This window comes from Narcine bancroftii, chromosome 3 (genome assembly GCF_036971445.1).
Source record: "Narcine bancroftii isolate sNarBan1 chromosome 3, sNarBan1.hap1, whole genome shotgun sequence".
In the NCBI taxonomy this organism is placed as follows: Eukaryota; Metazoa; Chordata; class Chondrichthyes; order Torpediniformes; family Narcinidae; genus Narcine; species Narcine bancroftii.
In genome coordinates this window covers 343,575,457-343,591,624 of record NC_091471.1, presented here as the reverse complement: position 1 = coordinate 343,591,624, position 16,168 = coordinate 343,575,457, and the positions used below count along the sequence as shown (strand labels likewise).

Sequence of the window (16,168 nt, the reverse complement as noted above, 5' to 3'; positions counted from 1 at the left end):
AAATTTGTATAAATCAAAAATGCGATGGGGGAAAGATTTAAATATACAAATTCAAGAGGAATTTATGTATGAAGTTGTAGCGGCGGCTACTCTGCTCCTGCAATAACACACACAACCAGACGGGTTGAGCTCAGTGAGCAGACTAGTTTATTGCAGGCGGCTGGGCTCCACTTAAACTCCCAGCCCGGACCTGGCTGAGAACCGTGCTGGAGGGCGCTGACATCATCCGGGCATCACGTGGTCCCCAAGCACGGGTTTCTGAGCCCCGAGCTGGAAGGAAGGGAAACCCCTCCCCCCCCCCCCCCCCCCCCCCAACAGTGCCATTTTGGCCGGCTGCCCCACCGCGTGGCTTACAAGTGGAATCAGTTTTCCTGCCTTGTGGTGACCCACTACAAAGTAATATTTTCGGGGGGGGGAGTTCATTGAGAAAGGAATGGACACTAAGTGTCAGGTCATTGAGTGATGTAAAGAGACCAACTTGGAGTATATGTTTACCAATTTTTAAAAAGCAGGACAGGTCAATAGAGAGGTTGATGAATCTACAAAATGTTTTTCTTTTAATCTGATAGATGGAATACAAAGGCAGGGAGGTCAATAAAGTGGTTTGTAAATCACAAAATGTTTTTATTTTAATCTGAAAGATGGAATGCAAAAGCAGGGAGGTTCAGCTAAAACAACAATAGTTTTATCACTGCTTGAATGCACATCAAGTCACTACATTACAGGAACCATATGAGAGTGGATCAAGTACATGAGATTTGAAGATGTTGCGTGGGCTGTAAAATTGTAGCTTGAAGGAGGTTTTAAACAACAGAAGACATTTCATGTCTTTACAAAATTGTGAGGCCCTTGGATAGGGTAAATAAGAACCCATTTTACTCAGCAGAATGATCAAAAATTACAGGGCTTGTGTTTAAAGTAATAGGTAAAAGGATTAGAAAGAAGATGAGGAAATATCTTTTCAAGTCGAGATCTGCAATTTGCCGATGAGAAGGTGAGACTCGCAGGATAATGGACACAATGCTGAAAGATGGGATCAGGCTGAGTAGCTCTTCATGACCTTGTAAAGTCATTGGACTGAAAGGCCCCTTTCTGTGCTGTAAATACATTAAAACCCCTAATAACCAGGACCTACAGAGATTGGTAGGTGCTTCACTTGTGTGAATATATAAATCTGAAAGCATTTTACTTTATTTTCAGTCATATTCTTTGAAAACATTTAACTGTTGCTGTATCCTCCCCTCAACATTATAATTAAACCCTCCCCCCAAATTTACAGATAAAGCCTTACTGTACTTAATAATATACTAGTAAAAATAACAACTCTTGATAAGTAGGTATGAGGAAATTCTTTAAGAGAGTCGCCCAATGGCGAGTGACATCAACAAACTCTTCATCCTAGGCGACATTGTTTTATTCAAACGCTTCTTTCTTCAACCAGCTGCTGCAAACAAAGCCCGACCAAGGCCCTCCCTCCACTGGCTGAATATTTGCTCCCATCTTCACCAAAGGTTTATGTGTTACTTAAGAAAGTATTTACTTTTACAATTTTAAATGTCTATTTAATTTTTTATTTATTTGAAAATTGTTAATTTATTTTCCTCGATTTTATTTTTTGCTGGCTGCTTGTATTCTGGTTAAGAGGTTTTATTGTATTTTGATTCTGTGGCTTTTAACACATAACAAAAAGGAACTTTTTGAGATTCTCAACATCCAGAAAATGAATTTGTGCCTTGTATGTTTGTCTAAAAAACTTGCTTGGTCTGTGGATGAAGGTAATCTGGTTGACATTGTCTACCTGAACTTTCAGAAAGCCTTTGATAGATACCATTTAAATTTGTGTCCCCTTCTGCCACCAACTCTTTATTTATTTTTTGTTACAGGATTGTAGTGGTTTTGGATTCCATGATTAAAGTCTTCACCTTCACTCATAATCCTCATCAGCTTCATGTTTTTGAAACTTGCTACAACCCAAAGGGTAAGTTGGGTTTTTTTTTAAAAAAGATCAGTACTGGACCATTATCATGAGGGTCTATTAATAATTTGGGGTTTTTTTGACAATAAATGTTGAATTATTCATTGCTACTATACATACTTGGCATTTAGCAAATTTCAACAGTTCTTGAAAGATACCTGCAGAAAGACTTCACATTTGGGAGGTTTTGGGCATTGAGTGTGATAGAAAGCTATTATGATTTGCACAGGGTAGCTCAGCAAGGCTCTCAAAGACCAATTTCAAATTGAGGCATATTTAGTAAGACATCTTTCGTGGGAGATGGTCATGGTTTGGCACTTTTGTCGCACAAATGTTACTTGCCACTTTGTCCTTGCTTGGCTGATGTGTGGGTCTTGTTACGTGCAGAAATGGGTTGCTTTATTCGCACAAGCGTTGCAAATTGACCAGGGATCATCAACAAACTTTGCTACTTCTGGCTTTTGACGGAAGGAATGTAAATGACAAAGATACAAAGGTTTTGGGTAACTACCCTGAGGAATTTCTGCAGTGATGTTCAACGCACCAATGGCATCATGAAGAAAGCCTCTACTTCCTCAGGAGTTTGCGGAGGAGCTAGTGAACCGGTACGGACTTGAAGGGCCGACATGGCCTGTTTCCGTGCTGTAAACGGTTAGATGGTTATACTTTTGGAAATAATCAAGTATTTACAGTAATCAAGGGTTTTTGCATTAAAGTGAAATACATATTGTCTACAATTGATTCTGGAAACTGTGCAAAACCTGGATGAGATCACATCTGCAATTCTGTATTTTGTTCTCCAAATTTCATAAACTTGAGGGGATGAGTTATAGGAAATGTAATCAGTTATGGGATTACAAACTAACCCCTTCTGATCAATTAGTACTCCCCAAATTAAAATACCATATGGTTAACGTGTAAAAGATGTGGAGGGACAAAGAATACGCTGGGTGAATGAACTTTACTCGGAGCTCGGAAAGTGGCTTGCTGAGATGTATCAGAATTAAGCTGACTGAGTCCAGCTGGAGACAGAACTAGAATGACATTTAAGATAGCTGTCCCATTTTCAGCAAGTGCCCAGATGTTCATGAAGAGGAGTTTGCAGGATTGGCTTGTCAAGGTGTCAGTTTGTGTCTTCTCCCAGGGTAGACTTCAATTCTGTGGCAAGGTATCAAAACATGATCCCTTTTTGTTTTGCATCAACAGAATTGTATTTCACCATCTGCTGTAACTTCATGCCCTGGTATTACCAGCCTGTCAGGGGACCAACTGTAGCTCACATCTATAAGCCCAAAGCACCACATGGGATACTAAATAAAAATTAAGGCCAAACACTGAATAACTGCCATTTTGTATTGTCTACTTTCTTCCAGGTTTGTGTGTACTTTGTCCAAATAGCAACAATTCCCTTTTGGCATTTCCTGGAACCCATACTGGTCATGTGCAAATTGTTGACTTGGCAAACACTGAAAAGCCTCCAGTTGACATACCCGCACATGAAGGAGCTCTGAGCTGCATTGCTTTAAACCTTCAGGGAACGCGCATTGCTACAGCTTCAGAAAAGGTTTGTGTAGACCAGGGGTGGCCAACCTTTTAATTTTTACTTCATACATATAGCACAGTAAAAGACCATTTCGGCCCACAAGTACGTGCCACCCAATTAACCTACACCCCTGTTACGTACTTGTGGGCCGAAATGGCCTGTTACTGGGCTGTATGTCTAAATTAAAAATTAAAAGGTTGACCATCCATGGACGGTAGAACAATCCATTAGAAGAAATAAAGGTTTTATTTTAAGCATTGTTCCGTTTCTGTTAAATAAGCTCTTTTATTCATTAATAATTTGATTTTTTTTAAATATTTTCCAGATGGTAGGATTAATAGTTTGTATATATTTACCATTACCTTTATAGTAAAGTTTGTGCCTCAATCAAATCCATTTAAAATTTATTTAATTGAGGCACATTGGAAATGTATTTTGAAATTAACAGCTTTTAAATCTGATACTTCACTGCATTTTTCACAAAGCAGTTTTAGTTTGTGCTGAACCTCCTCATGTTGGTCATGGCAAATTATTGAAGCTTTCTCGTGCAATTAGCACTTGCTGTTTTAGACATAATTAAGTACAAATCAGCTATATTTTAAAATTTCTATCTTCTATCATGGAATGAGCAGTTATTTGGCCTTCAAGGAATATGGTGCCAGGCCAAGGGGACTATTAATTGAGGCAAATGAAGGGAAATTTAATGTTTTCATGTTCTCCATACCCAATGATTCATGGTATATATTCAAGATCTCAATCATTCTTTATTTTTTCGACTCCACAAAGAGTTGAGGCTGGAAAGTGCAATCAAGCCAAAGGGCTGTGTTGTCCATTCCTGCCATTTTCTTTGGTATACACCGCAAGATGATGGTGGAGACAACTACAGGACAACTCATCCAAGAGTTGAGCAGAGGATCACAAGTAGCACATTACAAAAAAAAGTTCATCCTGAATAACAACAAAAAGTACTGCAAGTGTTAAAAGGCTGCAAGAGAGGAGATTAAATGTAGGCAACTACCTATCACAATTCATTGAAGTTTTGGTCAAGAGGATTTCTCAAGAAGCTCATCTTGATGTGCAGAGTCCAAAAATATTATGACTAGTTAAAGTGGAAAATTATTTCTATGGGAGCTGTACCAAAGAAGAAATGTTTCTCACTACAGGAATATAAATAGTTCATTCATATCAGTGCAAAAGGGCAGAGGGAAGAAAATATGCTGATACTAAAGATAATTTCACCAGTAAAGTTCAATGTTAGAGGTCATGCAGAATTCAAGGATATCAGTAAACATCTTTACGATAATTCAAAGTTTGTGAACTGATGTTAAAGTTAATAATCAGGTAGTATATTAAAAATAACAATGTTTCTAGTTGACGAGCAGTACATTGGCAAGGATAACTTGATTTTTTTAAAAATAAATTATATATCTGCTAAAGTATTTTTAAAAATATAACATTGAATAAGTATATAGTTTTTAAAAAATATATATTTTTTGTCTCACAGGGAACCTTGGTCCGAGTTTTTGACACAACTACAGGACAACTCATCCAAGAGTTGAGGAGAGGATCACAAGTAGCAAACATTTATTGGTATGTTCAAAAATCTGCTGCTTGCTTTGTTTTTCACTTGCCTTTAAATGTTTCATTTTTATTTGTACATCCTCGCTCCCCTAACATATCTTGTTTTCCTATTCATTACTCCTATTATATTAACTCGTGCACTGCTAATAAGTTCTTAAAGGCCCTTGTAGTGGTTCCAAGTGCTTCCACTATTGAGGTGTACCCTCCCCACCTCAACATTGAGGAACTTACTTCCCTATTTAATGCCACCTGTTCTTCTATCCTGAATGCTGCAGCTCCACTTAAAATGAAAAAAAACCTAAGCTTAAGACTGCACCAAAGCCCTGAGGAGGGAGTGCAGGATTACTGAACAAAAATGAAAGTGGGATAAACTACAAGTTTCTCAGGAAATTTTGGAAAAACAACCTGTATACCAGGAAGCAATAAAAGCCGAAAGAACAAAATATTTGCTAACCTAATTTCCAACAACTCCCAAGGTCTTGTTCAGTACCATTAACTCAGTCATTGATCCTGCACCCAATACCAATTCTAATGCGTCCCTTACCAATGCGAAATTTTTAAAATTCTTCATTAAAAAAAGTTGAAAACATCAAGAAAACATTTCCCCCCCCCAAACACCGGTGACCTAACTGTACCACAGTTCTGTTCATCTAACCTGGAACATTTTAGCCCCATCACACTATCCACCCTTAGAAAGATTGTGTCCTCCATGAAACCTACAACCTGCCTCCTTGACTTTATCCCTGCTGAAGGATGTTTTTGACATAGCTGGTCCTAACATCCTTTATTCTTAACAGGTCCCTAGCCGCTGGTACTGTTCCAATTTGTTTCAAGCGGGCTGTGGTCCAGTTCATCCTGAAAAAACCCAAAATAGACCACCCCCACACCCAAAAATTACAGACCTGTTTCTAAGCTTCCATTCTTTTTTTTTTTAAAGTTGTTTTTAGCCAATTGTTGCACTACATACATCAAAACAGCATATTGGAAAGATTTCAGAGAAGTTATAAGGTCCACCATAGCACAGAGTCAGCCTTACTATAAAGTGTTTAATGACCTGCTCCTTTCTACTGACTCAGGTGGCTCCGCCATTCTAATTTTCCTGGACCTTAGTGCAGCGTTCATTTCTGTGGATCATGCTGTTTTCATAGACAGTCTCAAGTATGGGGTTTGTATGAGCCCAGAGGACCCCAAAACCCAGCAACAATAGAAATTCACCAAGACAAATGGTTACTTAAACAAAAGTTGCTTTTAATTATCTTTAAACATGAAAATGGGATCAAACTTTAACTTATTACTATTAACTTAACCTTAGCGCACGTGTATGTCATGTGTATATAAGTTCAAAAAAAGTTATTTGATTCACAGTCCAATCTCAATTCACTGGTATCAGGCAATTCTTAAACTGTGCACAGAATTTAAAATTTATGAATTTCACCAGGCTTTGGGCCTTGAAATGGTTATTGCTCAGGAAGGTTCTTGTTGGTTTTCAGAGAGATTTGACACCCACAACTGATTCCTTCTGATCAGCCACTTCAGTGTCTTGCTGAAGAAACTTGACCTATCAGGCTTTTCCAGATGATAAACACTTTCTTTCAGGTCACCACAGAGTTCCTTTTCTGTTTCTTTATTTCAAATGAAACATTATACAGCCAGCCGTCTCCTCTTGTATGGATCACAAGGGCTTTGACCAGGCTGAACAAAGAACTCACAACCCGTCTTCAAAATGGGGTTTTTCCACAAGCTCGCCAGCTGGTCCTGCTCCAGTGCAAGCTGCTGCTGAACTATAGAACTGTCTTCTCTGTATCTCACTCAGATAAAACCACATGACTCTCTTAGAACGGCCAACTACACTCAGACAGACTGCGGCTGCAGACCTAATCTTCCGAGTTCCTGCATCTGTTGCTTTCCAAAACAATAATCCAGTACTCTACAGCATGTCTAATTAACACCTACTTCTGAAGTCCTTACAGGCATTCTTCAAAGTTTTGGCAAAGGCACCCGGTGCCTGGACTGTCTGGCTTGAGCAGAGCTCCTTGGCATTTAAAATGAGATCTGTTTTGAAGTCTTTGTATGTGACCTCCAAAAATCTCCCATAATTTATTTCCTTTAAAACATATCTATATACAATATAAATTATAACATAATCTGTCTCAGGTTGGTGTCAAGGTCACAGCCTTGAACTGGTTTAAATCAATAATGATAGGACTTTCTCAGTTAATATGGGCAAATTTTCATCTTCCTCAGCTCCCCTTTCTTGTGGGGTCCCACAAGGGTCTAACCTAGGCCCCTTTCTCTTTTCTTTATACATGCTTCCCTTGGTCCTATCATTAAAAAACACTGCATCTCTTTCCACTTCTCTGCCGATGATACTCAGCTCTATCTCCCATTGAAACCAAATGACCAGATAGCCAGCCTCACAAACGATCTGAAGTGTTGAATGGCTCAAAACCTCTTGCAGCTAAACAAGAGCAAAGGGTGTCCTATTTGGTCCCCCTAATTCTACCAAAATTATCTCCAATAGTCTTGGTAACATCCACCCTCATTAAACCCCATGTCAAATCCCTTGATGTGATATTTGACTGCACCTTCAAGTTCGACAAACAAGTTAATACAGTAGTAAAAGCTTAGCTTTTTCCAGCTCTGTACTATTGCCAAAATCAAATTATTCCTTTCATTTAAAGATCTTGAGAAAGTTATCCATGCCGTTATATTCTCCCATTTACTATTCTAACTCTCTATATACTGGGATTAGTCAGTCTTCATTATCCCATCTACATCTGGTTCAGAATGCTGCAGCCAGGTGCCAAGAAGAGGGACCACATCACTCCAATTCTGGCCTCCCTCCATTGGCTGCCAGAACAGTTTAGAATTGATTTTAAAGTTCTCCTATTTGTCTATAAAGCCCTTAATGGGCTAGCCCCGTGGATATCCTAATTCTTATTCCACCTCAAGACCCCTCAGGTCAGCTAACTTGGGGCACTCAAATCGTAAATTCAGAGATCGTGCCTTCACTATTGCAGTCCCCAAACTGTGGAACAACGTTCCTCCTAACAAATTGGCCCCTTCCATATTGAAGATGTACTTATATTCACGAGCATTTTTGAGTCCTCCTCATGCACCTGATTGTTGCCTTGTGTTCTAACCTCTCGTTTTATTCTGTACTTTAAATAGTGTTGCCAAGTTGTGAGCTCTTTTTGATCTGTGCAGCACTTTGAGTTGTTTTGAATGTACTATATAAATAAATAAACTAAACTGATAATTTCTGAGACACAGAGCTTCTCCGTTTAAATATGATTTGTACCTTTTGTTCAAATTGGACTAAAATTATTTCAGAACAGAATGAATCTTTGACGGCAGCATAGAGACTAGAATAAGCCAACAAAAGCATTTGAATTTTTAAAATTCTGAATCTGATTTTGAAACCCAAATAATGCAATCGTAATGGTGTGTGCTCTCAAAGATTCATTTTGTCACACAGGAGACTGCAGATGCGAGAATCTGAACCAAACACTAAATGCTTGAGAAATGAGACCAGTGATGAAGGATTCCAGCTCGAAACATCGGCCAATCTTTTAAATACTTCTTCTTGAGTGGGAGCCTTGCTGTGTTTTTGTTTTCTTAATGGGTGGAAAAACATGCAGTCCATATCAAGTTAAATATCTTAGTGTATTCCTAAACCTCCTACGATGCTAATTGATGCTGTTCATGGTAAGAGATGTTGGGAAAGGAGTTATTTTGATTTTTGTTTCTGTAAGATGATTTTGAAGAACAATAAATGTTTTAGTGTTGCGATCTGTGCAAAATAAGATCCAAAAAGTCAATTAAAAGGGCTAATGTTTGTGTTGATGGATAAATATTAATCGTGGTCCTTGTTAGTTTAAAGGCAGATGAAACTTTGATTAATACAGATAGTCCTCAACTTATAACCATGCCCCATTCTGACCGGCTGGTCATATCTTGAAGTGGACGCAAGTCGGAAATTCACTGTATCTGTTTTATCGTTCGTCAAATGCAACACGGTGGCCAGTATCACCCTGGCCGCCTGCCCATGCATTCTAACTTGTGACGACCCCAAATACGGTCCCAGCCCCCGAAGCCTTGAAAGATGCAGGTACTGTACCTGTACTTACGAGGTCAAAAGTCGACCCCTTCTTTGGCCTGAAAAAGTAGTCCAAAAATTTGACAATTACTTAAGTATATATTTTTTTTCAGTCTTTTGTACAGATGGTTGCAAGTCGAAGAATACCTGTACACACAAGTGCTGAAGAAACTCAGCAAGTCATGCAGTATTCCTTGCGTAACGAAGCTACATATGGAGCGTTTGCGCGACTTGCTGAATTTCTCCAGCACTTTTGTGTATGGAAGTGCAATCACAGCATCTGCAGATTTTCTAGTTTAACTGAAACTTTGAGCTTTGTTTTGATAGGTAGCTCTTGTATTGCTTGAGATATTCAATTGGAAATGGGCCTTGAAATCATGATCTATTGAATGGAGTAAAAATAACCAAGCCTGACCTGATTTCCGAGCACATGTGCAACTTTGCAAACATGTTGCCTTCACTTTTATTAATGGATGGCACTGTAGAGATACCCAGATGTAAGATTTTTGTATGGCAACTTAATTATTGGTGATCCCCGTACTTGTGCCTTACCACAGCTAGTAGCATATTCATATGTGGCCAGTTTTAAAATGTGAAATTTACCATTTTCTTGAAAGGATTTTTCAAGTGGATTTCGGTCAACTGTTGTAAAGTTCCTTGGTCTGAGCATTATTCATCCTCTTGTTGAAAATGTGAGGTTGCTGAGATATTAATTCATTGTTACTTCAACTGAAATAGAGGTCGATAGTGCCATTTCATACAGTAATATTGTTTGATATTGCATTTGATCAGAATTTGTAGCGTTTTAATGAGAAGGCATTTTTGTTTTTAATAGAAACACTTTAATTAAATTTTAACTTAATTTTCCCATCAGTATATGAAAGTCAAAAATTTATGACATTAAATTACAGGAGATTTTAATCAGTAACTAGGGTAAAATTCTGATGGTTTAGTATCTACTGGCTAAGATGCCAAGAAATTTATACTACTAACAATACAAAGTGGTAAACAAAGTCAGACTAATGGAGTTTTGCTGAATATGGTTGCATCATTAACATTTTAAAATGGTAAACAAAGCTGCAGTGCCTTTTACATTATTTTTAGAAAATTCCTGGCTCTTCCATATAAAGTTAACTTCATTTTTTTGTACCTTCTGTGGGTGAAACAGTTGCAGAGTGTATATGTAAGGATTATGACCAAAATGAAGAGGTGATTAATAAATAGTGTCCATTTGAAACCAGGCACAATTTATACTTTTGGTTGAGAGTTCACTTCCTCAAAGATGGTGAGAGCAGCTTCCTTTAATAGCTTTAAGGTAGAGTTAAATGCAGCATAAGTGGGAGAAATTTGCTGTGAGTAGACATGAAATGTGGAGTTAAGGTTTCAATCAGATCAGCTGTGACCTTAACTGACAGAGTTGGTTTAAGGCGCTTGTTCTTTGGATGTTAGTATAGCTAGCATTGTGTTAAGCTGGAACCATTCTTTTTAAAAAAAATTTTTTAATTGATTTTAATAAAGAACGAACAAATCTTTAAAAATTTACAATTCCATATAATTATATAAACAGTTGCACAGAATAAATAAGACATTCTGTAAAACACTAACGTATATAAATTGTAAATCTTATTTAAAGCATTAACAATTGAATATCTCAATTATATCATATTCCAATTATATTTAAGAAATTTTCTCAAAATAGGAACCAAATTCAACACATTCTTAATAATGTATCAAAACATAAGAGCCAAAAAAATACAATCCAAGCAAAAAAGCAGAGTTATAAAATTTTCCTTGTTTTAAAAAAATTTACAATTCTCTACCCTTATCTTCTCCTTCTATAATATAGTCAATATTTACAATTCTCAATAAACAAAAAAAAACACTTTAAATCAAAACCCCTACCTCTAAACAAGGCTATCTTAAAAAGATACATGGGAATCAAATGACATCAACCAGGAAGGAGACAGCACATCACTGGAGCATCAAAACACCTTAATTCTTTAGGTTATGATAATAATCCATAAATGGGCCCCATGTCTTTACATCTTTAATAGCATATCTGATTTTTTTTCTCCAAACTTTAGGTAGGTCATGATATCACTTAACCATTGTATGTGTGTAGGTGGAGGATTGTATTTCCATTTAATCAAAATTGCCCATCTAGCTATCCGAGAATTGAAAGATAAAATTTGCTTTTGAGTTGAAGTCAGTAAAACATCATCATCTTGAGAAAATCTAAATAAACCAATTAAGGGGCAGGCTTCTTCTTTGACCGTAAAAATCGCCGATAAAGTTTGAAAGAAGAATTGTTCTGCCTCTCTTCCTTTTGTTAACATATCAATAACAAAAGTCGTCATTTTGCTGCTATCAAAACCATGTAAAGACTTTTTAGGTGAGGGAATTTTAGTTGAAGCACGTTTTTTAAGCCTGCACCAATAATGAGCATTTTCTCTTACAGCATTAATTTTAATCAAGATGCATCTTTAATCTGCGTGTCAAGTGATCATGGGACTGTTCATATTTTTGCTGCTGAAGATCCCAAAAGGAACAAACAGTCTAGGTAAATGACGTTCATATGGATGTATCAAACTGTCTTAAAACTGCTGTATTTGTAATTGGCCTTGCATGCCAATTTACATAACATGATCTAATTTAATTTTAGAGATACAGGACGGTAACAGGCCCTACCAGCGTACATACACCGATTAACCTACAAACCCTGTACGTTTTTGGTTCTGCAAAGAATCCAAAAGAATCATGAATAATGATTTTATAAATGCATATATTTTACTTGAATGACCTTGTGCCTGATTTAGAACACTGAACTTGCTCAAAATTTTTCAACTACAGTACAACTCCGATTATCTGAAATGGTCGGATAAATGTTTATTTTGGACAACTGGTCATTTAAAAAAAAAGCAGCCCAGTGCCAACAGCAAATCACCTGAAACAGTATTTAAACAACAACAAGAGGAGGCTTTTTAAACATCAAAATAATGTTTCTCACCAAAACGGATGCTGCCGATCAGTGACTCCCCACTGAGGTTCCGCCGCTTCCAGGAGGCCTCTCTCCTTGATGACACCAGGACAAGGGAATCTTCCAACCACTTGGTACAGTGGCATGTAGTTTGACAGGGAGGGTTAGAAAAGTCAATAGGGGTAGGTAAAGAAGAAATGGAAAGAGGGGAGGGAGTTATCTTAAATGGAGATCATTGTCATTCTAATTTCTTGTCGGGTGAATTTTCTTCAACCTGTGAGGTCAGTTAAGATCTGAAAATTTTCAGATATCCTCACTTATCTGAAATTTTAAAACATATTTTGGATAAATGAGGATTTTGGAGAATCCGATTTCAGATAATCAAAGTTGTACCATAGTTATATTGGCAGCAGCCTTCAAAATGTGCTTGTTCAATTAGAAAATATTTGTTCTTTGTCAACTAAGTGTACCCATTTTTACTTGTATCCTTATGATCTATTCTCATAACATGTTTTGAAAATTGTTCAGTGTCTGGGATCCTCTTGAGGGAAAATTCCAGATTTGTGTCTCATTCTAATGAATTCCTAAAAACACTTTGGGTTAACCAATCTTCTGATTTCAAAGGAATACAAATGTTTTGAAATTCCTGATTTACCCTTGAGTATCATGGCAATGTTCTGAATAGCTTGCGCTCTGTTTTTACCCCCAAGGCAGAATTTGACTTTTGATGCCAAAAACATTGACCTGTTACTTTAGAAGTGTACAAGCAACTGGGTATCACTTCCTTGACCGAAGAACAAATCCTGCTGAGGCAGACTTTTTGAATAACATTTGAGTTCTGGAGCCACCAATTTGAAAATTAATCGTCCTGCATTTTGCAAATCCTGGACCTTAATACTTTAAAAATTATAATGGCGAATGTTCAGGTTTTTTTTAATTGGTAAATGACATTTTTCCATTCTCTCTTTCCTCCCTCTTCATTTACAGTTTGGCATCTGCCAGCTTCCTTCCAAAATACTTCAGCTCGAAGTGGAGCTTTTCCAAGTTTCAGGTTCCTTCTGGATCACCTTGTATCTGTGCCTTCGGTGCTGAGACAAACGCTGTTGTGGGTAAGTTCCACTCAGCAACCTGTAAAAGTACATATTGAAATGTATATCTGTGCTCATGAATGTATAGAAAATTGCATTTAAAGGTTAACAAGTGAAAGTTAATTTTGGATAGATGGAAATATTAAGATTTAAGTGGGGGGGGGGGGAATTATCTGCTTTGATTTGTATGAATATAACCTATTAATGGGTTCAAATAAGGATGGTTTCTGAGTGAAATAGTCTCCATGAAGGAAGTGCCCTTCACTCAATCCATTTGACTTCTGGTATCTTTTCCTCAACATGGATAACCCACTTTGATTTTTCTCCCATAGTTTTGACACATGCTCCAATATTTACATTGGGAGATTAATGTCAATTAATGGCTCTTCCCTTCTGCTGACAAAATCTTGCATGTGTCAGGCTGTTTCCATGCTCAGGAGTTGAATCCTTATCTAGTTGTTTGATCATTTGCAGCAACTTTTTACTTCTATACACACAGCTTTATGCTCCAATCTCTGCCTCATTGTTTATCCTTTTATTTTTTTTATTGGCACAAATCCACTCTTAAAAGAGTAGAATCACAATTTGTCATAAACACATCGCAAGATTCATTGTTTTTAACCACAGCATCACAATATGAACATTCATATAAACCACCCTACAAAGTAAATAAAAATAGTGCAAGAAAGACAGTGAGGTAGTGTCAGTGGTTCAGAAATCTGGCAGAGGTGAAGAAGCTGTCCTTGTGGGACTGGGTGCTCGTCTTTAGGCTCCTGTATCTTTTTAATCCAATGGGAGCAGAGTGAAGTCTGGTACCCATGATGTTACAGGCTGAGTTAACAACTCTCTGGAGTTATATTTCTTGTCCTGAACATTAGCATCTCCATACCAGACAATGATGGAGGATTTGATCAGGGAGTACCCATACCACACAGGCTGATTGTCATGTGATACCTATGCTCTGTTAGCCTTTCATGCCCTGAGCTAGCATCAAAAATTGCTGTACGATCATGAACAAAGATGAGGGAATTGAAAGCGGTTGCAGTGCCCGATTCTGGTTGCACACCACCAACTAGGTTGGCAGGGAATTAGCTGGAAATTTGTGCTCCGTTTAGCATATCAAAAGAAAAGAAAATCAATGGCTTTAATTGCAATTTCTGTAGCCCACACTTTTGTGCATCAATAAAGCATGAACAAGGGGGAGGAGTCACGTGATGGAGTAGTGGCCGGTCGGGGAACTCCAGCCCTCTCTGGAAAAGTTTAAAAAAAACCAGAAAACGCAAAGGCACAAACACGAAAATTAAAATAAAGTGAAAGTAAAGGTGGGAAGAAAATGGCAACGAAGAAAGAAAAGTCGAAAGCAACGAGAAGAAGAAGGTGAAGGCCTTACCTGTCCGAGGAGGCCCGCTGTGGAGAGAGAAGCCCGCTCCCTCAGGTCAGTGGAAGTCCCGAGCTCGGGACTTCAAAAATGGCTCGCGGACCCAAGCAAAAGTGCGCAACCGCAAGACAAAAAAAAACACTGACAGGAGGGGGAACCAGCTGAGGAGTCGATCGCCACAGCACAACAACAAGAGGAAAACACAGAAAATAACGAGAGCAAGAAAGAGAGTAAAAGGAAATCAAAGAAACAACAGATGACCAACACAGAGAAATGGAAGAAGGGAAGGCAAGTACATGGATATATATTTTTTTAAAGAATACATGGAATCAATAAAAAGAATGGCAATCACAAGAATTTAGTGAAATAAAAAGGAGAAGAAAAAGTACAGAAGAAAAAATGAATAGATTAGAGATGGTCATGTCAGATATAGGAAAAAGAGTGGAAGAACGAGAAACAGCCATAGAAATGGAAGTAGATGACTTAAAGAAATTAGAAGAATCTAATAAAAAAGTTAAAGAGACACAAGAGCTGTTAGCTCAGAAGATAGATATAATGGAAAATTATAATAGAAGAAATAATATAAAGATAGTGGGCCTTAAGGAAGATGAAGAAGGCAAGAAGATGAGAGAATTTATAAAAGATTGGATCCCCAGGGTCCTAGGAAGACCAGAATTACAGGAAGAAATGGAAATAGAAAGGGCACACAGAACATTATCCCCTAAACCACAACCACAACAAAAACCAAGATCCATTTTAGTAAAATTCCTAAGATATACAACAAGAGAAAATATATTGGAGAAAGCAATGAAGAAAATAAGAGAAGACAAAAAGCCACTGGAATACAAAGGTCAAAAAATATTTTTCTATCCAGATATAAGTTTTGAACTCCTGAAGAAGAGGAAGGAGTTTAATACAGCAAAAGCAATCTTATGGAAAAAAGGATATAAATTTATGCTAAAGTACCCAGCGGTACTTAAAATAGTTATTCCAGGGCAGCAAAACAGACTATTCTCGGATCCGGAGGAAGCACGAAAATTTGCAGAACAACTACAAAACAGGACAGAGAGATAAAGACATGTAACGAGAGCAAAAATGACCATGAACTATATGTATGTGTGTACATGTGTGTATGTGTGTTTAAAAGAAAATATATAGAGTATAGATAAGAATTAATAAGGGAAAGAAAGGGAAGAGAGGAAGTAAGGAGGGAATTAAGAGAGTGACCTTTGTTGTATATGAAAATTAAAATCTTTTCTGGGGGGGCTGGGTGGGGAGGAGTTACGGTCACTGTGAAATCAGTTGACGCTTGCGAGTGAATTTGCAAATCCAAATGGAGAGGGGAGATGTGGTTGCCCGACAAAGGATAAAGGGCAACTCAGGAAGGGGAGGGGATAGTGGGGTTAAAGAAATTTTAGATAGGAGAATAAGGGAAATGTTTGATGTTTTAGAAATGTTGTCTTATAAAGTGTTCAAAACAAGAAAGCAGAAATGGATAAGGAAAGGTGATGATGAGGAAACGAAAGG

The 16,168-nt window shown here is 37.7% G+C and overlaps 2 protein-coding genes across 5 annotated transcripts in view; one reads left to right on the top strand and one right to left on the bottom strand.

The window, feature by feature from the left end:
* wdr45b (WD repeat domain 45B) overlaps positions 1-16,168 on the top strand; it is a 39,876-nt gene that overhangs the window by 17,624 nt on the left and 6,084 nt on the right. For 2 of the 3 annotated variants that reach the window (XM_069929521.1, XM_069929520.1), the window contains exons 5-9: positions 1,884-1,978; positions 3,349-3,539; positions 5,023-5,108; positions 11,657-11,758; positions 13,163-13,284. In XM_069929521.1, the coding sequence (XP_069785622.1) occupies positions 1,884-1,978; positions 3,349-3,539; positions 5,023-5,108; positions 11,657-11,758; positions 13,163-13,284 (596 nt within the window). Of the gene's footprint in view, positions 1-1,883; positions 1,979-3,348; positions 3,540-5,022; positions 5,109-8,577; positions 8,770-11,656; positions 11,759-13,162; positions 13,285-16,168 lie in introns of those variants that run through there. The other variant, XM_069929522.1, reaches the window with a different exon arrangement.
* Positions 10,953-16,168, bottom strand: part of foxk2b (forkhead box K2b) — a 93,810-nt gene continuing 88,594 nt past the window's right edge. Inside the window, exon 12 of one of the 2 annotated variants that reach the window (XR_011354711.1) lies at positions 10,953-13,303. The gene's annotated coding sequence lies outside the window, so the exon portion shown is untranslated. The remainder of the gene's footprint in view (positions 13,304-16,168) is intronic. The other variant, XR_011354712.1, reaches the window with a different exon arrangement.